The sequence below is a fragment of the Epinephelus fuscoguttatus genome, linkage group LG11, assembly GCF_011397635.1.
Source record: "Epinephelus fuscoguttatus linkage group LG11, E.fuscoguttatus.final_Chr_v1".
NCBI lineage: Eukaryota > Metazoa > Chordata > Actinopteri > Perciformes > Serranidae > Epinephelus > Epinephelus fuscoguttatus.
The window spans coordinates 20,768,483-20,791,656 of NC_064762.1; the positions used below are offsets into that span (position 1 = coordinate 20,768,483).

General features: G+C 40.3%; 2 protein-coding genes across 3 annotated transcripts in view; one reads left to right on the top strand and one right to left on the bottom strand.

Annotated features, from left to right (window-relative positions):
* On the top strand, positions 1-10,055 carry pdia6 (protein disulfide isomerase family A, member 6). Of its 2 annotated transcripts, none has more exons than XM_049590014.1 (13): positions 1-133; positions 462-603; positions 2,861-2,918; positions 4,842-4,968; positions 5,341-5,444; positions 5,525-5,664; positions 6,072-6,186; positions 7,079-7,219; positions 7,817-7,901; positions 8,080-8,152; positions 8,237-8,395; positions 8,483-8,579; positions 9,338-10,055. In XM_049590014.1, exons 1-13 carry the CDS (start codon positions 115-117, stop codon positions 9,407-9,409), a joined length of 1,332 nt encoding a protein of 443 aa, XP_049445971.1. In that variant the 5' UTR covers positions 1-114; the 3' UTR covers positions 9,410-10,055. The 2 variants fall into 2 exon arrangements, with proteins under 2 accessions (XP_049445971.1, XP_049445972.1); XM_049590015.1 differs by having other exon boundaries at positions 5,528-5,664.
* Positions 9,966-23,174, bottom strand: part of hpcal1 (hippocalcin-like 1) — an 18,685-nt gene continuing 5,476 nt past the window's right edge. The window contains exons 2-4 of the mRNA XM_049590019.1: positions 18,962-19,470; positions 16,921-17,026; positions 9,966-12,143 (exon numbers count right to left, since the gene is read on the bottom strand). Of these exons, the coding sequence (XP_049445976.1) occupies positions 12,046-12,143; positions 16,921-17,026; positions 18,962-19,339 (582 nt within the window). The 5' untranslated portion in view covers positions 19,340-19,470 and the 3' untranslated portion in view covers positions 9,966-12,045. The remainder of the gene's footprint in view (positions 12,144-16,920; positions 17,027-18,961; positions 19,471-23,174) is intronic.

Below are 23,174 nucleotides of genomic sequence, written 5' to 3' on the forward strand. Positions count from 1 at the left end.
CCAATCAGCGTGGGCCACGGTGAGCTTTTTCGATCTACTTTTTGTGGGCGCCGCAGCTGCAGCAGTCTGACTGTGTTGCTAACAGAGGAGCCGACCGGAGACCAGCTTACAACCATGAGACCGCTTTTACTCGGTGAGTGACAACAACAGCGGCTTTTTACTTTTATAAAATGTCGTTTTTATCTCCGTGTTAATGTCGGCTGTGTTTGACAGCGTGTTAGCCGCTGTGGTTAGCTTGACTAGCTAAGTTGAGGAGCACAGAACAGTGCCAGGCCTCTGTTATCGTTCAATCAATGAATTAATAAACGATTATTTCACTTCTTCTTACATAAATGTGCCTATAAACTGTATTTAAGTGGTCTTACAGTGTAATTTCAGTGCTTACTGTAGCTGCTGTGTTTCATTTAAACATGTCTGAGCTCACAGTGTTGAGAGTAAACCTTTTGTACCCTCTCCTCCAGGAGTGCTGGGCTGCTCCCTGCTGCTGTCTGTCCAAGCCTTTTACTCAGCCAGTGATGATGTGGTGGAGCTCAACCCCTCCAACTTCAACAGAGAGGTCATCCAGAGTGACAGTCTGTGGCTGGTGGAGTTTTACGCTCCCTGGTGAGTCCATGTAACTTTGGTGGTGGTGATTCAGTGGCAACAAGTGTCCTCAGATCAATCTAAGGGACCATAGTGTCAATACAAGCATCTCACACCAGCTCAGTGATGTTTGAGTCCTCTGTGTGTAGCTGCTCCTTCTCACAGAGACATTAACCTTTATGATCTGAGAGGACATGTATGCAAAACCAGTTCCTGCCTGGGTCGGATTGCAATCACACTGTTCAAGTTTGTTTGCAGAGTAAATCACAGGCAAGGTGTTTCAGTGCAGGATACAAGGGCGAGGATACAGGATGCAAGGATGAGGATACAGGATACAAGAATACAAGGATGAGAAACCAGGTTTATTACTATATTAAATATGTTTTAGCATAGATACAAGCAGAGAGCATGCTTACACAAACCCAACTCAACAAATTAAGTTATTTTTTGTCCAGCTTAATCATTTATTGTATTTTAAATGCAATTTTAATGATTTCTTAATGGGTTACATTTAATTATTTAATGTAAGGATGCGCGATAATATCAGTACGCCATCATTATCGGCCAGTATCTGCTTTAAAATTAATTGCTTTTTCTGTTTTGCACAATGAATAAATATTACAGACATTGAAAAGTATTGTATTTCATGTCTTTGTCTGCTAATGGGCCATCACGATAAGAGCATTCATGCATAATATGATGTTAATTCCACTACAGAAGAGACTTGATGATCAATAAGATTAGCTAGGCAAAATAGCACATATATCGATGTTGCTATTGGTTATCGGTCAAATGAGTTGTTAAATATTGGCCTATGGGACATAAGCAATAAGTCCAATATTGTGCAATTATAGTTACTTTGATTTACACATCCGAAAAGAAGCGGGAGGAAGTATAAACTTATTAAATCCCACCCCTTCTCCATAAATCATTGAGTGAAATGAAACAGACAGCTTCCTTATGTAGATAAACCTTTTACCAAAACTTTTCTAAATATACCATTGTTATTACCATATAACTTTGTCACACAAAAATAACTCATGTATATAATATTAATTACCAAATATCTATCTAGCAAACACCTGTCATAGTATATCATATAAACTACCGATTATCCATGACTTACAAGTATAAACCAGTCAGAAATACATAATATATATACCTTTTATCTTTGCTTTATAAAAACATAAGTATTAATATTACATACATGTTTAAATCAACTTGTAAGTTAACTTAATCAGCTTGAATTCAAGCTCTCACAAACCAATTTCGAAGCCAATCCGATCAAATCTGTAGGAGGAGATTGCTAAAATACAACACATGGGAAACACCAAAAATGACCACGGAATTCAAAATGGCTGACTTGCTGTTGGGTTTCGGCAATAGGTCCAAGAGGCTTTTTTGTGTGTCAGGGTGTGATACGTGTGTGTGCCAATTTTTGTGCATGTCAGTGAAACATGCCATGGGGGCTGCACTTTAAAGGGCGTGGCCAAGTAATTTTGCCCCGCCCATTGACAAAACTTATATAACATGTCCAGGCCTATACTATTAAGGAGCGTGTGAAGTTTCAGGCAGATTGAACCACGTACACTTCAATTTATGCCAACTGCTGTGTTTTGGTGAAACATCGAATTTGGCCGTGTCGTTATGGCAACGCCGTTTAGTGACATTTCACCTACTTAACAATATAACATAAGATCTTGAGGCCTCTATGACCACATTTGAGTTGGATGCGGTCAACCTGCCAGGAGGAGCATATTAAAGTCTAAAACATGTCATTTCCTGTCATCACTAGGTGGCACTGTGAGTATGACGGAATATTGTCATGTAAATATAACATACATGTCTTAATCAACTTATAGCATGTCAGATTATATTCCTAGACGAGGCCATGATTTTCTTGATGTACCAGGACTGTACCTGTGAACAAGTACCCAGGAGGTGTACGTGCCCAAATCTGAGTCTTAAGTCTCTGCACATGGAAGGTGTTAAATATTCACTGGATGTGTTAATATTGAATAATTTGGTTCTGTGATTAATTTGAGTGACAGATACTTGTGATGCATTTTCAGTGTTATAACCACAGGAACATCTCCTGATGAAATGAAAATGTTTCTGAACTTGAATATTGTTTGTCAGCCATCTTTTTAATCTGCACAGATTTCTAACTCATGAAGTGTGTCTGTTGTAAAACTGTATCATTAGCTATAAAACATTTTCACCAACATGAAAGTGATCTTTTACTCACCTCCCTTCCCACTCTTGTTCATCACCACAGGTGCGGCCACTGTCGAAATCTGACTCCTGATTGGAAGAAGGCGGCCACTGCCCTCAAGGTAAACATAACGTCTCTCGTCACCTCGCCACGTACCAGAGGCCTGAGAAGTTAAACATATCCAGGATATGTTTTCCTTATCTGGCTTCATTAACCCTCTGGATAACCAGTATCATGACCCATGTTATCAACTAGCTCAGTCAGCTTTCCCTATCCAGCCATGAATGCACATGCAGGAGGCGGGGCTGTGAATTAATAAAGTACTTAATATGGTATGAGATGAAACGGTGGCACCAGTTACCTGTGGTAACGTTGTGTTTTAGGGACAGGAAAAAGTCATATTCATCAGAATGTAAAACAACAGTGTGTCGTCTTACAACAGAATAAGAAGTTGTGGGAACACCAGAGATAATTTCCTACTTTTAAAAGTACACCAAGGGTTAAAATATGTATTAATATAGATGACTGAAGTATAGTTCAGTTTGTGCCATTTAGTTGGATGATGAAGACACTACTTTGAATTATTAACAAGTAATGACGGACTCCTGGTGCTACCAGAGCGAAGAGTAAAGGCATAGTTAATGACACATGATGTCTGACAGATGTGTTGCCTTTTCAATAGCAGGGGCCAGTTAACAGTGTGTGTATTTTTTTTCCCCTTGGTTTTATTTCCAGTCGTCATCACACAGGTGTCTCATGTTCAGAGTGTAAAATCAGACTCACTGTCGGCTCATGTTGGCTAGCATGTATGAACTTTGAAAATGGGCGCAGTTCTCATTCAACATTTAAATTTACAAAAAAAAATTCAACCATCTACTCTTAAATAATGTTAACAGTGGCTGATTTTCGTCTAGTTTCCACGTCACTCCTGTGTTATGATAGAAATAATAATAATAATAATAGTACCAGACCCAATTTGTCAGATGCCTGATCAAAAAAAAAATTTTCAGTGATATGATTGGTCAGTGGTCAAGGTGTTGACAGGTTGTGATCAGATCCTCTGAGGTGAACCTGCTCCGGAGCAGCTCAGCTGTTTAACATAAGTTACCATGGTGATTTGTTCCTGTAAAAAGTGAACCAGCTTGGTAACACTTTACCTTGCTAACCCCAAATCCTGCTTCACAGCACAGGCCTCAGTCAGGACACAGACTGACATTAACTAGTTCTGTTAAGGCAAAAATGACAAGTTCACTTATCAAAATATTGTTAGTGAATAATGCTTTTGGCAATAAGACAATAGCCTTAAGAATATGTGCTGTAATTAGAAATTTGCAGACATTAGAAACAATTACAACCCTGATTTCAAAAAAAGACTTAATTTGCAATGCCAGCCTCAAGACACTTCCCACATGAAGACACTGATCTCTCAGTGTTCACACACAGACAGGCTTTAAATCTTTTAAAAACACTTTCAGAACTTCCAATTAGTGTCCTCAGGCACCAGACGCTTACAGTGGTATCAGGGTTGCAGATATAATGACCAACCTGGTACACTACAGTCATTCATTTTTCATTTCACTCAGCTAAAACAAACAAGACAAAGACACAAGACGACAATGAAGCTGTACCACGATTAGGAAGCTCACAGCTTTGTTCCACCTACAAGTGTTTGAGGAGTTTGTAACTCAGCAGTGAGAATCACAGCAGACAGAGGCGTGAGACGTGGGCAGATCCTGACTGCAGTCACATATTACTGAGTCCTGTTTTTATCTGACACAAACTTAATGTCATTCACTGTTTATTTCATGGAATGTGTTTTTCCGCACATAGTTATCACCTCTCAGATAATTTATCCAAACAACATTGTGTGCGCGGAGATGAATCCTGCACGCATCACTAACTGTTGCGCTTGTTCACTGACACGCTGACTTCCAGAGTTATGTGTGAAACAGCACATAGATGTGACGTGGAGGGAATGATAAACAGGCTCGCTGTATTTTACCCAGACTGCACACGCCAACCTGTTTGTTCTGTGATCCTGCAGGGTATCGTGAAGATTGGCGCCGTAGACGCAGACCAGCACAAGTCACTGGGGGGCCAGTATGGCGTCAGAGGATTCCCCACCATCAAAATCTTTGGAGCCAATAAGAACATGCCAGAGGAGTACCAAGGTAAAGACAGAACGCTGCTCCAAACAAAAAGCTGCTGTTGGTGAATATGCAGCTTTCTGAATCCTCCACAGTGACATCATCAAGTCCTGATAACAATCTGCAGCAAAAAGATACATCTTAAAGAATTAAATAGAAGTTTAGACCAAAGATTCACGATGAAATTAGTTTAAATTTGCAACTACTAGGCTTCTCAGTTCAGAGAGACGGGGACATAGTCATCAGAGAGGCAACACACTCACATGTCATCCTTTCTCAGTGAATCACTGATGTGCTCTCAAGCCCTTTTTGGACACTTTCTGACTGTTGAAGTTATTTTTAGGCAGACGTGAGGATGTATAATAAGTTTGTGGCTGCCCCCTCTTCACCCGTCAGGTGGGCGCAGCAGCCAGGCCATCGTGGACGGAGCCATGAACGCTCTGCGCACTCTGGTGAAAGACAGGATGAGCGGCAAGTCTGGCAGCTCTGGCTACAAGCAGGTAGGCCCAGTAGTGAAACACTGAGGTTTGAAATTAGAAACACTGTGAACACTATTCAGTAACACTCAGCTTTCATCCAGCAGAGCAGCAGCGGCGGCGGCGGCGGCAGTAAGCAGGACGTGGTCGAGCTCACTGATGACAACTTTGACAAGATGGTGCTGGAGAGTGATGATGTGTGGCTGGTGGAATTCTTCGCCCCGTGGTGTGGACACTGCAAGAAGTGAGTGTGGCACCTGACACAGTCCGTCCACAGCAAGAAGGAGAAGAGAGATGAAATATCGGTCTCTAAGATTTCTGCTGTCCTGATACAGCAATGATTTTTGGAATTTTGTTTTTCTTTCCGGATAAAATGTCCCAGTAAATCCGGATAACCCACAGACCAGACTTTAAAACACTAATTGAGCACACAGTAATCCCTGTTAACACTGCTCAGTGAGACCTGAGCTGTGTTTCCTAAACCTTCAATCCACTTTGCAACATTTTTTACAGTTTACGTCAATATTTCAGAAGCACAGAATTATTTGGGAAACATCTAATATTGAACTTTGAATGATCTACAGTGGAATTATTCCTTGAAGTGTGTCATTGTCCATGTTTTTAACCATCCCTCTCCTCTGTTGCCGACAGCCTGGAGCCTGAGTGGGCAGCTGCAGCCACAGCTGTGAAGGAGCAGACCAAGGGCAAAGTTCGCCTTGGAGCTGTGGACGCTACCGTACACCAGGCTGTGTCGAGCCGCTACGGGGTAAGCAGGGATCAATAAGTTAATGTGGTGCAGTGGTGCACAGCTCTGATGGAAAATACTGTAACAGTAGACGAAAGTGAGAACACACTGCACACATGACTGCACAAGAGGACACAGTCGATTGGCCACGGCTGCTGAGATTAACTACATTTAAATAGCCAAACGCGATGATGATCTAGTGGCTACTGAGGTGTGGCTTTGACGTTGTGAACATGACCGCTTGTACTATCTGAAATGTCAAGTCTCAATCATGAAATGAGTTCTGTATAGTCATGGTTAAACGTACACGCTCCTCCTCCAGGATTAGACATTTAATAAATGTCTCTGCAGCCTTTTAAGAGAATTTCTTTTTTGAAGAATGTCAAAAAAAAACCAATCTATATTTATGATTATCATAATAATACATTCAAATGTATGTCATCGAATACATATACATATGTTTTGCCATTCAGGTCATTTCCTTGTTTTTTTGGTTTTGTTTTTGTTTTTTAATTTTTAATTTTTTTATTTTTTTTTACTTTTCCTCCCTTGCTAATTTTCAGTATTTTTTCTTGTAACTTTTTACTATTTTATTATTATTATTTTATTTTATTTTTTTTTTTATTTTATTTTTTTTTCCTAATTTTGGGTCATTTTTAATTAGGTTGCTCCTACCCTTCTTCCCATGTTCTTTAAAGAAATCAAGCCAATTTGCCCAGGTTTCAAAGGGTTAAGCAGGCATTGAAGTGTCAATTTAACAGCTGTGTCTTACTGCTGAAGGTCACTCAGATGTGTCATATTGTACAGAATGATTAAAAGATATAGTATAGCTATAGCTGATCCCTGACTGGATGTCAATACGCAGCTGAATATGAGGCAGTTATTCACAGTGCTGTGTGTTTTGTGTGTGTAGATCCGTGGGTTTCCCACCATCAAGATTTTCCGCAAAGGCGAGGAGCCCGAGGACTACCAAGGAGGCCGCTCCCGTGGTGACATCATCGAGCGGGCTATGGATCTGTTCTCTGATAATGCCGCTCCTCCTGAGCTGCTGGAGGTCAGTACACTTGTGTATTTGCATCATGTTTAAATGAATGGGGAAAAAATCCCATGTTGATGCCAAGTCTTTTTTTTCCCCTGAGAAAATTTAACTCTTAAAACATTTTTTCTGAGATAATGACTCTCTGTAACAGATGTTTGAATCTGTTTTAACCCTTTGTGTTCTCACTTGATTTGGAAATCTTTATCTGTCCAGAGAAGAACAGACTTGGAAGTCTGGTTAAAATGGCGAGTTAGATTTCAGGGAGCAGGCAGGTTTATTTAAGGGCTAATGTTATATTAGACTGGCCCTCAGGATGTCGTTTCAGGGCACTTGTTAGGAGGACTGGGTGAAGGATGTCTCCTTCATCCCAAGTGCTGTTGATATGCCTAATAGCAAATAGCGCAACGGCTGCACTCCTTGCACCCTTGCATATTTGCACTCTTGTATGTGGCCTACTTGTACTTGGTATGAACTTCCATTCCCCTGCCCTACCTCTGAGATTTATTGTGTTGATGTTGTTTTTTTTGTTTTGTGTTTTTTTTGTGAACCCTGGCTGTAAGATTATGTGGATTCACATAGAAGCTAAATGTGTTTTGTAAATGTTTGTCTCAGATCCTCAGTGAAGACATCCTGAAGAAGACCTGTGAGGACAGTCAGCTGTGTATAATCGCTGTCTTGCCGCACATCCTGGACACAGGTGAGACCAGACACACCTCTCACTCTGAACTTAAGTAGCTCACTAATCTCTAGGGCGGCCCCCGACTAAGAATTTTCCAAGTCGACCAACAGTCGTCATTTAGGGCCATTAGTCGACTAGTTGCCTAATGACTAGTTTGTTAATTCACTCACCGTCCTCTGTCGTCGTATCTCAACAGGAGCAGCAGGTAGAAATAGCTACCTGGAGGTGATGATTAAGATGGCTGAGAAGTACAAGAAGAAGATGTGGGGGTGAGGACCAGAGATTATTATTATTATTATTATTAAAATGACTCATTACCACTGTGACTAATGGCTTGCTCTCCCCTCCATCAGCTGGATGTGGACTGAGGCCGGAGCTCAGATGCAGCTGGAGGCCTCTCTGGGTATTGGTGGATTCGGCTATCCCGCCATGGCCGCCATCAACACACGCAAGATGAAGTTTGCTCTGCTCAGGGGCTCCTTCAGTGAGACAGGCATCCATGAGTTCCTCAGGTAGAAATCATTTTTATTCGATACAAGAATCTAAGTGAAAATATTTTTAGAGTGAGCTGGATAACAGAGCTCATGTCTTGTCTACAGGGAGCTGTCTGTAGGCCGCGGGTCAACTGCCACACTGGGAGGTGGAGCCCTGCCAAAGATTAACACTGTTGAGCCCTGGGACGGGAAGGATGGACAGGTGAGTGGGAGCTTCTTGTGGTCAGAGGTTTTAATACTCTATGTACAGATGATAACAGGTTTGAGGCCTTCAACCACACAGTGTTAAGCTGAGCAGACACTGTACGCTTACTGTTACTGTTAAACACACAGCGTTACTATGTCTGACAATTCCACTGACGTCAACTCAAACAAGACGAACTCATCCCTAACAGCGCTGACTTAAAGATAAAGGGAGCGTTTGGTAAAATTTAATTTAAAGTATTTCGAGCCCTGCACTCGGTCTGTTCTGCAGTGAAGTTCAGTTTTATCACAGCACAGTCTCAGTCAAAACTTTTAGCCTCAACATATAAAACATTCCTCAAATAATATTAAAACAAGCTTATCTCAGTTTGAATGCAAGAGAGTCGACCAAAATTGCAGACATGCCAGAAATCCAACCAATCGTGCGACAGCCAGATCACTGATCAGTCATGCAGTTAATTGGGAGTCTTGACCCCCCTCCAGCTGAACATGAAACAGATCTGGCTGAAGTTTGGCCCAGGTGTAAAATTACTGTGGGGTTAAAATGGGCTTTAATGTGCACTATATGAACCTAGCTGCTCTCTGCTGCCTCTGTACTGCACACAGAATAACACGTCAACAGTCACGTATGTAATACAGCAGTTGGAGTTGTTTTAACTCTACTGATTGTCATCTATAAATGAATGTGGCACGTTTTCATGTTTACGACCATCTCTGCTAACAGTCTGTCTTAATTTTACCCCCTGTCACCTGCAGCTTCCCGAGGAGGAGGATTACGACCTCAGCGATGTGGACCTGGATGATGACCTTGATAAAGACGAGTTATGAGCCCAAACTGCGAAGGATCTGATCCAGACTGACTTGGTTGGATCTGGTCTGGACTGGTCTGGTCTGGTCCTGTGCGACCCGCCTCCCCTCTCCTGTGGATGAATGGGAGGCCCGGTCGCCCAGTTACTGAAATACTTCAGAACAGACACATGAGAGACACCTGCAGTTTCTCACATCATCTTTGTCAGTCACACGGGGACAGCAGGAAGGAGGAGGAGGCGTGTGTGTCTGTGTCCCCGGCGTGAACTCTGCCTCACATACCTGCTGAACGTTAGACGCTGCATATTTATACGGCCGCTGCCAGCTGAGGAGAGGAGGGAGGAGGTTCTGAATGTGGCATTTTGGTTGTTCATTCAAGTCTTTTCCAAACATTGCTCCGCTCTCCCCTCTTCAGCCACTCTGAACACCTGTTTTAAAATGTGGACTTGTCAACGTAACACTTCAATGTCCAACCTAATGTGACTCCTCTATATCTTTGTTTTCTCTTTTTAAACCAGTCAGTGAGAATCTCGGTGGGTTTGCATCATGTTTGTCCAGGACAAGGGGGATACTGTGGGACTTTTTGTGTAGATTTTTCTTACACGACTTTATTTCAATTGTGTGAAAACAAAATTTTTGTTACAAAAATAAAAAGGAATAAAAACAATCACGGCCTCCTTATTCACGTAAACTGTTACAATGTCAGAAAACTCATATCACTGAGCGCATGCAATACCAAAGGCATACAGAGCTTGTTCAGGGACACAACTTGGTAAAGGGATAGTTCACGGTTATATGAGATACTTATCCATAGTCAGTGTAATGCGTACAGATGCCAGTCGACCCCCCCCCCCCAGTTTGAAGATGCAAGCTCAGCAAAGTGCTGCTGTGGATGTAGCAGTAAAATGTATTATAGCCACCTAAAGAAAGTCAGTACAAGTTTAAGTGTGCACTATATGTATAATAGTTTCATATGGGGAACTGAAGCTGTTATAGTGCTCTCCAAAGCCAGACTCCATTGACTAAAAGGGTCATTTTGGCTTCTTAAACATGGTAGCTGCTGGTCTACTGCTGCCTGTATCAGTTTGTTAGTTTGTGTTATTTTGTGAGTTTGGCGTTTAAGATGGTTTGATCAGATTCAACACAAGTCCCACAATAATGCAAACTAACTAACTAATGTAGGCAGCGGTAGACCATCAGCTACAGTGTTCAGTGAGCCAAAATAACCATTTTTCTCAGTGGAGTCTGGTGCTGATAACAGCTCAGTTCCTCATCTGAAATCACTGTATTTTCACATCTTTACTTTGCCATCAGACAGCCGGTTCCAGCTCCACATCTGTGCTCTTGTCAAAGCCACCAGACTCCATTGACAAAAAGTAAATTTCGCTTTCTGCTGGTCTACCTCTGCCTCGATCAGTTAGCTAGTTTGTGTTATTGTGTGGCTTTGGTGAATCTGAACTAACCCTTTTAAACGCCAAGGTCATATTATAACACAAACTAACTGATCGAGGCAGTGGTAGACCAGCAGCTCCTGTGTTCAGCCAGCCAGAATTACTGTTTTTGTCAATGGAGTCTGGTGCTGAAGAGAGCGATGTAACGGCTTCAGTTCCCTGTCTGATATCGCTGTCTGAGGTAAAGCAGCAAAACTATTTTAATGTAGTGTAAACCTAAAGGATCACTTAAGCATTTTTCAACCTGGACCTTATTTCCTTGTGTAAATCGATCAAAGAGACCGATGTGAACAACAGTTTTTATGACCACTTTTAATGGACAGAGTGGCTCAGATTGTTATTGTAAGGGTCTGTTTGTTTTTGCCTTCTTAAGAAGAAGTCTCTTTCTGGAAAATCACAAGATGCCACGTTTGTTACAGGAAAACAACACTGGAAGCTGTATCTGATTTCTGGAGAGAGTAAAGTAATCAGAGTAGTTTAATTGCCTTGTGTGCTTCCATTGCAGCTCATTCCACTGCTTATCCTTCAAAGTGATATTAATGTTTATTTTTTGGTGGGACTTTTCTACGGTGGCTACAATTTGTTTACTTGCTGACCCCATCCACAGCTGTACATTGCTTAGCTTCCTTGTCGGACTCCAGCCTGCTTCTCCAAATGGGGCGTGTTGACCACCATCTACTGTATATAATACACTGACTATGGATGAGTACCGCGTACAACCCCACTCCAAACTATCCCTTTAAGCCACAAGTCTGATATCCTGAACAACAATAAGCCACTTTTCAACACAGTTAAGTTGAATCAAATAATAAGAAGTGATGTAATTAGTTTCCTCTTGGTGTAACATAACAGGATTCATAATACTTGCGAGCATATAATCCAGTCAGTATAAATATATGATATGGCACTTCACTTATGGAGAACGGGTAAAAACCATTTCAAAGCGAAAGAGCTTTGGAAAAGCATATACACAAAATACCTCAACTGAAAGCACGTCATAGTCCACAGAAAGGGCCACATTGACAAAGGAGGAGTATCCATTAATGTAAACATTAAGACACGGAGTGTTGTTAGAATGAAAGGATTGTCTGGTGACGGGGGGCTGTGATGATGACCGAGCCTCTATCAGGTGAACAGCACGAAGCTGGATGGATGTGGGTTTGTGATTGTGTTGAAGAGAGTGTGTGTCTGTTATTGTCTCTGTCCTCAGAACTGGCGAGAGGCTCCCTGATCCGACTGCAGCAGTCTGACAATGGACGGGTCGCTCTTGGCACCTTTAATGAACTCCTCCAAAGACAGTCTACCTGTGAAGCAGAGACCAAAAAAAGACTCACAGTCACCAGCAGTGGAGCATGTGATGGAGGGGTGAATCATGCAGCAACCACCCACCAAAATCAACAGAAGAGCTTGTGATGTTTTCTTTGTGCCTCTGATATAATCACTGCTGCCCCAGATTACACAGTGCAGGCAACTACACCACGTCTCTTAAATAAATGATGATCAACTTCCATTAACATTTTATGACTGAATGATTGAGTCATTTATAGCTGTCCGAACAAGTCAACCAGCAGGTGGTGATGTTGTGCTATTTTTATATAAGTCATGAATTCTTCAGCTGCATTGATTTCACAACATGGAATACGCAACACTACACGTTTTGTACTATAAATTATATTAAGTGTTTTATGTATCAATATTGCTGTTGCCAACTGAGTATGTTGTTTGTATGCCTATGTAAAAATAGAAATGAAAATGTCATAAAAAATCAAACATGTCATGAATAATCACATAAAGTCACAGTTTAAAAAGATCTCATAAAATGTCAAAGTATAGTATGCCATAATAATGTCATATGAAAAGTGTTAGAATGAGTGTTAAGTGAGTGTAATACAATGTTAAAAAACTGTCACATAAAATGTCTTAGTATTGTATGTGATACACTATACTGTGACATTTTATGAGATTTTCTGCAACATATTATACTATGACATTTTATGTGATATTTTATAGGGAAATTAAACTGACATTATATATGACATTTCTTCCGACATACTATACTATGACTACTATACTTTTTGTGACATTTTTGATCATATACTATACTATGACACTTTTATCACATTTCTAATCACATACTATACTATGACATTTTTATCACATTTTTGATCACACACTATAATATGACATTTTTGTCACATTTTATATCACATACTATACTATGACGTTTTTGTGACATTTTTGAAGACATACTATACTATGACACTTTATCAAATTTTTTAACATACTATACTATGACGTTTTTGTGACATTTCTGAGGACATACTATAGACCTACTATGAAATTTTTATCACATTTTTGATGACATATAATACTATGACATTTTTATATTTTGGACGACATACTATACTATGACGTTTGTATGACATTTTTGACAACATACTATACTATGACATTTTTGTCAAATTTTTGACGATATATTATACTATGACATTTTTGTGACATTTTTGACGACATACCAGGGCTCAACAGTGCGAGCGTTTCACTCGCATTTGCGACTAAAAATAGATGTGTGCGAACTGTAAAAAAATATTTAGGGGCACATGTGCGCATAAAAAAATCAGCCGAAGCAGCCTGTATTTTTGTCAATATAAAAATATGATACTCTAACCACAAATGTTGGAGGAACTCCAGCCGCCTTCCCTCTTCCCTCTTCCCCGTGTGACACGGTTATGGGCAGTTTTCCAAGCCACTGTCGGCACAATGCGCTCTTGCGTCGCGGTAGCACATACACAATGAACAGGTTCGTCGGCGGAGGTCTGCGCTTTGCGCGCTCTGTGTGAAAAGGGCTTAAGTCCCACTGTCGGCAGCGTGGAAATAAGTCAAAGTGTGGAGGAGATGGACCGGGTTGAGCGGCGGATCTCCGGAGAAGCCTGCTCCGTTCTCCCCGTAGTTCAAATAATTTCAACTCTGAGCGCAGCGCTCGGGCGGAAAATCAGAGCGGTGCGCAACGCCAAGGGTAGCGGTGCCGCATTGTCAGGCGCTGCTGCCCTCTCCATAGACAAACAATGGGACAGCCAGCGCAAAGCGGTTTTACAGCTGATCATGTGTAGAGGCCTTTAGGGACCGTTCGCCACGGTACCGCTGCTGGGCAGGGTGGAAATAAAGCCCTTTTCACGCTCCTTACTTTTTCAACTTAGGAGCACATGTGCACATGTCCTTTTTTGACGACATACTATACTATGACGTTTTTATGACATTTTTGACAACATACTATACTATGACACTTTTATCACATTTTTGATGACATATAATACTATGATGTTTTTGTGACATTTTTGAAGACATACTATACTATATTTTTTATGATATTATTGAAGACATAACATAGTATGAAATTTTATGACATTTTTAACAACGTACTATACTATGACATTTTATGTGATTTTTTTGCAACACACTATACTATGACATTTTATATGACATTTTTGGCAACATACTTTATTGTGACATTTATGTGATATTTTAGCGACATACTATTCTATGACATTTCATGTGCTTTTTTTTTAGAAGGTTAGGGTTAGGGTTGTCATAGTATAGTATGTCACAAAAAATGTCACATAAAATGTCATAGTACAGTACGTCGCAAAAACCACATCATAAAATGCCATAGTATAGTACGTTACAAAAAATGTCATCTTTAATGCTATACTGTAGTATGCCTCTAAAATAGCACAAGAAATGTCATAGTGTAGTATGTCGCTAAAATATCAAATAAAATGTCATAGTTTACTATGTTGCAAAAAAATGTCATAAAATGTCATGGTATACTATGTCATAAAGTTTTGACTGATGTCACACAAAGAGAAACTGCAACAGTACACTTCAATTAGTTTAAAATAACCTTCACTTTGTGTCACACAGCATCTGTATGAATTGAATTAGAAAGGAGGGTTAAGTGCAGGCCTGGTCTGCAGTCCCACGTGATGTTGTAAAATGTGAGACACACAGTTTGACCTCCAGACTTTCTGAGCCTTCTGCTGCAAAACAAACTGAGCTGCCCACTGCCATATGAATAACTCTTAACATCTTCCTGACATGTCAAAAACAGTCAGAACAGTATGACTTGGAAAATGCATAAGTACACATCACATGGCTGTAGCATCACCTCGTCACACTAAATGTCAGACATCCAGGTGGCTCAGCAGGACAAGATGCAAAAGGCCGGTAATGATCTTGTGAGTTGCGTTTATGTTATGTCATGTTGTTATATGATATCCTGTTTCTCTCTCTGTTGCCCATCTTCCATATTTCCTGTTCCTCTCCAAACTGCTCTCCAGTGGTAAGGGATAAACAAGGTATAATGTCAAAGACCATTTAATAACTGATCTTTAATCATATGTCTATAATTGATTGATTAAAGATGCACTTTAAGTCCCCATATTTAAATTGGATGCGCAGGTACAAAAAAAGGACATTGAACTAATATACTCATTAGCAATGTACTGAAAGTGTGCTACTTCTGATGCACTACCAATGTACCTTCGTATGCCAAATAAGGTTGCACAATAATGTCAACACGCCATCAGTAATGGCTGATATTGGCTTTAAATTGATCAGAATCGGCCACAATGCTTTTTTTGCACAATAAATGAATATAACATATACTGAAAAGCACTGTCTTTCATGTCTCCATCAGCTTGTGGGCCATCAGGATAAGAGTATGCATGCATAGTTTCACTACAGAAGAGACTTGATGATCACTAAAATACAGTAGAGAAAAAATAGACATGATAATAATAATGGTTTCTTTTATCCGCCAAATGAGTTATTATAAATCAGTATATTGAATATCTGCCAAAAGTCTAATATTGTGGATCCCTAATGCTAATGTTACATCATTAGTGCTACTAAAGACATCCTAAAGTAGATGTACTTGTAATAAATGTACTTGGTTGTACTACTGTGAAACACCATTGAGATGCACTTACATACTTATGTACATCTTTCTCTGATAATGCTGTACTTTTTAAAAGATATACCTCTTTCCAACTTGTTCTACTGCAAATATTTAATTCTAATTCAAGTACACTTTAAAAACTCATTACAAATTCATATAAATTGTAGTTAAAGTGTATTTTTAACACATTCTACTTCAATTATAAATCTATTGATTGTACATTTTCAGTTTATTAATAGTTATCTAAAAGAATTAGTGTTTAATTTTGTTTCTATTAGAAGTGTTTTAATTGAATTGTGCTTAAAATGTATTTCTGACAGTTTACTTTATTGTAAATATATGTATTATGATTATATTCATTATATATTATTTATTATAAGTGTTAGGGTTAATCCAAACACCATTTTTGGGGCTTTGACGCATCAGAGAGAATTACCCACTACTACGCAAAGCTTCAAAACTTTCAGCCATTGTTCATAAACATTTGGACTTTCTGGGGTAATGCCTACATAGAAACAAACAAACAAAAAAAAAACCCCACAGCATTCTAATACTGATTTGGTTGTCAGTTACCATGGCAATGGTAGGAGTTTTGAAACATTTGGGAGAGCCTTAATAAATGTTTTAACAGCTACCAGAAAAATAGATTTAAAAATACTTCAAGTAGAAAAAAAGCACCTTTCTAAAAGCTTTGGATATAAAAAAAATGTATATTAAATGCAACTTAATGGTGTCTCAAAATAGTCAAGTACACTATATTTTATATTAATATGTCTTTACTGGCAATAATGACATATCATTAGTTTATCAGTACATTGTTAGTCCTTAAAAACAGCACACTTTCAGCACATTGATCATCCGCTCGTGGAAGTATACTCAAATGTACTTCAGTCAAGTATACTTTCGTACTTAGATTAAGTATGCTTTAGTATACTTGCTTACTTGGATGCCCACTGGAGGAGTTATAGTTGTTTCCACTTACACCTCCACCCATTAGTCTATGTTTATATAGTACTTATATACCTGTTTATGTCCAGTTCCTTTCAGTGCTGACAGCGACATCCTCTTATGATAACTCCTCACAAAAGCATATGAAGCACATAACATTAAAAGACCAGTCTTACCATCATTGTCAATGTCCATCTGTCTGAAGATTTTATCTGTCCTCTTCTCTGGCGTTGATTCATCCTCAGGCATCTTCATCACTGATGATACCATCTTGTAAATTGCCTATAAAGGAGAGTGAGAACAATTGCCGTTATTGCGCATATTAATTTTGTCTGTGTGAAGCTTTAGGCAGTGAAGATGAAAAATAGCTGTTCCCACCTGACATATTCGTTACATCCTTTGTCTGAGTGCTCTGACCTGTTTTCTGTTGCTACCTGGTAATGATGGTGCTCTGGCAACTGAAGCCCATCGTGCTGTTACACTCACAGCAAGTCACTCTGAATGTGTGTCAGATGTGTCTGTGTCTTCTAAAACTGTACGTGTTTCACATGGTGTAGGTCTGTGGTGAGAGAAAGACTTTCTGCTGAAAAACAGAGAGCATTCACCGATAACAAAAGCACTGACGCCTGTTTTTTTTTTTTTTGCCTCCACATTCATTTGTATCCACAAGCACAACGGACTGAGCCAATATTGATATGGCCCTGCAGGCTGCTCAGCTCACCATATTGGAAGAGTAAATATAGCCACAGCGATAAGAAAAAAACAGTAGGGGCAGCTTGCATCCATGATGTCTGAGGTGAAAATATCATGAATTCAGACCTGCAAGTGACTACTGAGACGACTACCAAAACGAAACCTAAATTGCATACAACATAATTAAAATATTGACAGAATGTCTTTAGGTTTTGGACTGTTAGCCAAAGAAAACAAGATAACTGAAGACATCACCTGTGACAGACAGTATTGTCAGATATCACATTCATTAATAATGAAGGTAATCGTTACTTGCAGCCCCACTTGGAATAAATATTTATAGAACAAGTAATATTCAATTAATCCTGATGAATAAATGACATTTGATATTTCTGTTATGGATCTAGGTTAGGCTAGATAAAATGTACATTACAAAGTAATGTGATTATATATCTTTGTCTCATCTTCTATTTCTGGGTTGAGATTTTCACTATGTTTTAATTAAAAAAATTTTAACAAAAGTTTAATTGTAATTTTTTTTTCATTTTTAAAAAAATAAATTCAAAGCTTCTTCTGAGGTTTTCAAATGAAGCTTTGAATGTTGTCATATTTTATAACGTCATCACCCAAAAATAAAAAAATCTTGACACAAAACCTTCCATTTGAATAAAGTGATTCATTAGATTAAAGAGTATGTCTTTTATATCAACTCTCTTTAATGATTAAATGGAATTTATTGTGCTGTGATATTGCTGCGAGACCATTCCATTGATATAGGTGCATGCCTCCCTCTATGTGCAGCAAGTGGAAAAGCAATCAGTTTCTTGAGCGCAGTGAAAATGTCGATTTTAAAAAGGCTTAACACCAAAAAATATGGATTGAGGCAGAATATTTCCTTACAAAAAAAAGAACATGTTGTGAATTTCTTTTTTAAATACTATGAAAACTATGGAAATGTTTGGATCATTCACCTTTAATTTCATTTTCCATAACCACTTATCCTGTTGGAGACACATAGAGACAGACAACCATTCACACTCACATTCACACCTACACACGATTTAGAGAATCAAACTAGCCTGCATGTCTTTGGACTGTGGGAGGAAGCCGGAGTACACGGAGAAAACCCATGCTGACACTGGGAGAACATGCAAACTCCACACAGAGGGGCTCCCTCCCCCCAGGGTTTGAACTCCCCACCCTGGATTCCCCCTTGCTGAGAGGCAACAATGCTAAGCACTGCACCACTGTGCAATGTTTGGATCATGTGGGGAACAATTCGACGTAGCCACCACTGAAATCTAATTCTACAAATAGTATAATATCAATAACATTAGTGTAGCCTAATTTTATGTGCAATTGTAGACAAATACAGGGTTTAAACTGAACTTATAAACATGCAAAAACCAAACCAAAACAACAACAAAAAGAAGCTGTGCAGCATCCAAATGTAGATTTAGAGTTCTATTGTCAACATTATGAATGAAGCTTCGAAGATTTATTTATTCTACAGTATGTCCTCACCTGAACTATCTCCAGCATCTCTGCCCGACTGATGTACCCATTCCCATCCAGGTCATACATGCTGAAAGCCCAGCGCAGCTTCTGCTCCAACCCGCCACGAGACGTCACGCTCAGGGCAATGATGAACTCCCTGAAGTCAATGGTGGCATCGCCGTTGGTGTCAAATGTGCGGAAGACGTGCTCGGCAAACTTTGAGGCGTCTCCGTAGGGGAAAAAGTTGGCATAGATCTTCTTGAACTCCTCCACGGTCAGGTGGCCGGTGGGACAGTCCTTGAGGAAGCCACGGTACCACTCCTGGAGCTCGTGGTCGGTGAACTCTGTGTTCTCCCTCAGGTCGTTCAGGACCTCGGGCCGCAGCTTGCTGTTCTGTTTCCCCATGACGCAGCACTCTCAGGCAGGCGGGCAGGCAGGCAGGTCACTGGGCTGGTGTTTCTACCTTCTCCTTTCGCTTTTCCACTCGCCCGGCGCTTTTACTCCACACGTCAACGGCTGCTTGGCTTCCTCTCTTCCTGCAGGGGACCAATAACACCCATTAATATCCTTGTGTGAATATCATAAATGATTCATTGGTTCAATAATTCCTCCCAGCTCGCAGCAGTGTTTCATCATAAAACATGTGCTGATGATGCATATCAGGCAACCAAGCTGAGGGATAAATCTGGACAGTTGAGACAGTGTCCATACACAGGAGAAAAAGATTACAACTGGGATGTCATGAGGTTACAATACATGTGTCTGTGGCTGTGTCTCCCTGGATACACTATTAATCCTCTGGCACGGTGATGAGTTATCGACACTTAACTGCATGGTGGAGGGACAAGTGTCCTGGGGCATTGTAATTCTCAATAAATCCACTTTCTAAAAGGTCAGGCTGATACTAACTGTTGTTAATGAGAAGGGCAGACGTTCACCAACAATAATTCTCACCTTTATGTGGAGATGAATATTCTAATTGATTTTAAGCAGGTGGGGTTCATACACTAATTACAGAGAAACACAAATAATGGCATAAAAAAATAAAAAATACCAACGCAAACACGGAGGCTGAAGCATTTGACCACCTGGGCCTATTCACCTCTGGGTTTCGTGGTTTGTCTAAATTCAGTTTCCATGGATATATTCTGCAAACTCTGTTTATTCATGTATGCAGGGGTATTGATGATTGAGGATATGAGGATGCATAAAAACAACACATCCAGAATAAAACCGTAACAGCATAATAAATATTAGATGGGACGTGCTGTGCCTGCAACCCACTGATGAAGCAGAGGCAAACAGGGGTGTGTTGGTAAGCAAAAAGGTTGTGACACCTGTCAGTCTGCACGCAGGTTTATTTTAAGTTGATAACAGCTTGGCAGATGTTTTTTTCCCAAAAGAAAGGAGAAAATATGTTTCATATACTCTGCTATAAAGAGGAAATAAATAACTTCTGCTTGTCCTCATTTATATCAACCATCTAATATTTGTATTTCATGAGAGGTTTGAGAGCAGCATGAAAGAAAGAGATGAATTTCAACATGGCCACAATGTAAAATAAATAAATAAATAAAAAATAGCAGTTGAAAAACATGACTGCTTCTCCTTTTTGGAGATCAAAAGAAGAAATTTGCCAAAACCTAAGCAAATCTTTAACAACGTGAATCTGGTAACGTGCGCGTGGGAGGGACAGAAAAAGAGATGTGCGGGGGCAGCGAGGAAGAAAGAATGGAAAAAAGTATGACACATAGAAAGAAAAACTATTTCCAGGTAATACCAGCGGTTTCCAATTACATAATAATCCTTCTGAATAACACCTCCACTCCTCTGTGTTACATATAATGAATTTATGGCAGCGAGATGTATTATCCTCCATGTTCTCGCTCTTTCAATTATTGAAATCCCATTGCTCCTGTGTTATTGGCACCAGAAGGATTTTTATCTGGTGTAGAACAAACGAGAGCAGTGTGAATTTGGATGAGGTCTTTTTCTACACGCCGGCGCCCTCATTTCTCATAATTGTCACAGGGGTGTAATTTCCTGCAATTTTATGAATCGGAGTCACGGAGTAACATGAGAGGCAGGCAGGTCTGTGGAACAGCCAGTGACATAAACTCTTAACAATGTCACTCAGGCTCAGGGACGGAAAAGAAATCAATGAAACCAGATGCACAGCACATTAATATGCTTCAGCTCTGACCCGTTTTCTTACTGGTGCATAGTTAATTATGAAAATAATTAACAATAAAGGGTCCATAAAGGTTGGAGCTGCTAAAAAACTGAATCCAATCATGTCCTTTATGAATGAGGCAAAACATGTTCTCAACCAGTGGTAAGATTTTGAAAATTACAGTGAGGCTTTATTTAGACACAGTGGTGCTTTGAGCTGAATACTAACATTATGCACATGTTTGCAAAACAAAGTATGCGTAAAATTTTGTGCCAGTCAAGCAGCAGCCTCTTGACTAAAAATGTTACTACCTCTGTAGTGTCATACACTGCAGTTCCTCCAGTGGCCACTTGAGGCTGGCTCCAAAAGCAAGTCAATCTAAACATGCAATTGCAGATGCCTCACATCCGTTACACTCACAGTCTCAACTGCTCCCGTCTGGGCGTTGATTTAAGGTCCTAAGAACAAGTCAGAACATATACGTTCTATCTATCTATCTATCTATCTATCTATCTATAGCTAATTTCCCCCTTCATGATAACTGCATCGGGGTGGGCCGAATGAGTGACAGGCTGTCTGTGAGGCATCACCACAGTCTGAGTCAGATCCACCCCTCGCTCCTACACAGCTCCACCCTCTCGTCCAAATCAGGGTTGGAATAAGCACCAGCCGTCAGCCAAATGCTGGTAAAACATGCAAGTGACTACTAGATTTGCTTTACTCACCAGCCCAAAAAAAAAATAATGGTAATATATTGAGCAGCTTGTGGATTTTGGAATCCACAAGCCACAGTAGCAGGTGCACAAAAAAGTCAATTGAGCTTTCGCTAAGCCCCGCCCCTTTGTAATGGTCCGACAAGCTGTCAGAGTAAGCATGGAGCCCACACTGTAACTAACTGCACTCCCTGAAGAAATATTTTCATATTTTTGTAAAAATGAAACAGTGATTCCAGAGAGAAGCAGACAGAGGGGTCTACAGTCTGTGTTTGAAGGATATATCCAGGATGTCAAACTGACTCAGCAGCAACAACAGGTTAAAAAGACAAAGATAGTTAGAAGCTAAAGCCGAACAATAGGCTACAGATCACAGTGTAAAAGTGAACCACCACATCACTGCTGATCGCCACACAAGACAATGAATATAAAGGGAAACTTTGCTGATACTGAACCAGCCGTGTGGCATCGCAGTGTGTGCAGATGAACGGTATTTGGCTTCATGCCCAGACCTCTGCCACCGGACAGGCAGGGATCTCCAGGGGAAGTCAAACAACATTCATCTGCGCACACTGCGATGCCACACAGCTGGTTGAATATCAGCAAAGTTTCCCTGCTTCCCTTCACTGGTCTTTTTTTCACTGTTATAATCATTAAAAAGCAAAAGCAGCATGTGTATACCTTTAGTAGGCTATATCTTCAGTAGCTAGCTAGCTAACCCTACACTTTCCAGGGTCTGATTTTGGTTTTGGAACAGGGAAGAAACGTATATCTTTTTTCAACCTCTCCAGGTAACGAGTATCATTAATACACGACGTGCCCCAGGCACAACATTTAGCTCCAAATCCACAAAACCAGCCTGAAAGGAAATCTGAAAAGACTGCACGACAGCAGCGTTGTTGTCCGACCCTGGTCTAAGCCGGACGAATGCTCTGTTTCAATTGGCCAGTCTGCGTCCTGGTGTGGGACTTGGCCAGTCTGCGTCCTGGGGTGGAACTTAGCAAATTTGCTAAGTCCCACCCCAGGACGCAGACTGGCCAATAGAAACATAGCATTCGTCCGGCTTAGACCATGGTTGGACAACATCACCGCTGTCATGCAGTCTTTTCAGATTTCCTTTTCAAGGGTCGGGTCAATTTCCAACCCTGGTCCAGATATGGCACTTCTGGCTCCAAAAAGCCAAGATGGCGACAGCCAACATGCCAAATTCGAGGCTTCAAAATCGAGTCCACAAACTAATGGGTGATGTCATGGTAGCCTCATCCATTACTTTAAAACGGCGTATGGTGCCAAACCATCGGATTTCACTACATGATTATTGTGGTCGATAGACTTCCAGATAACAATATTATCA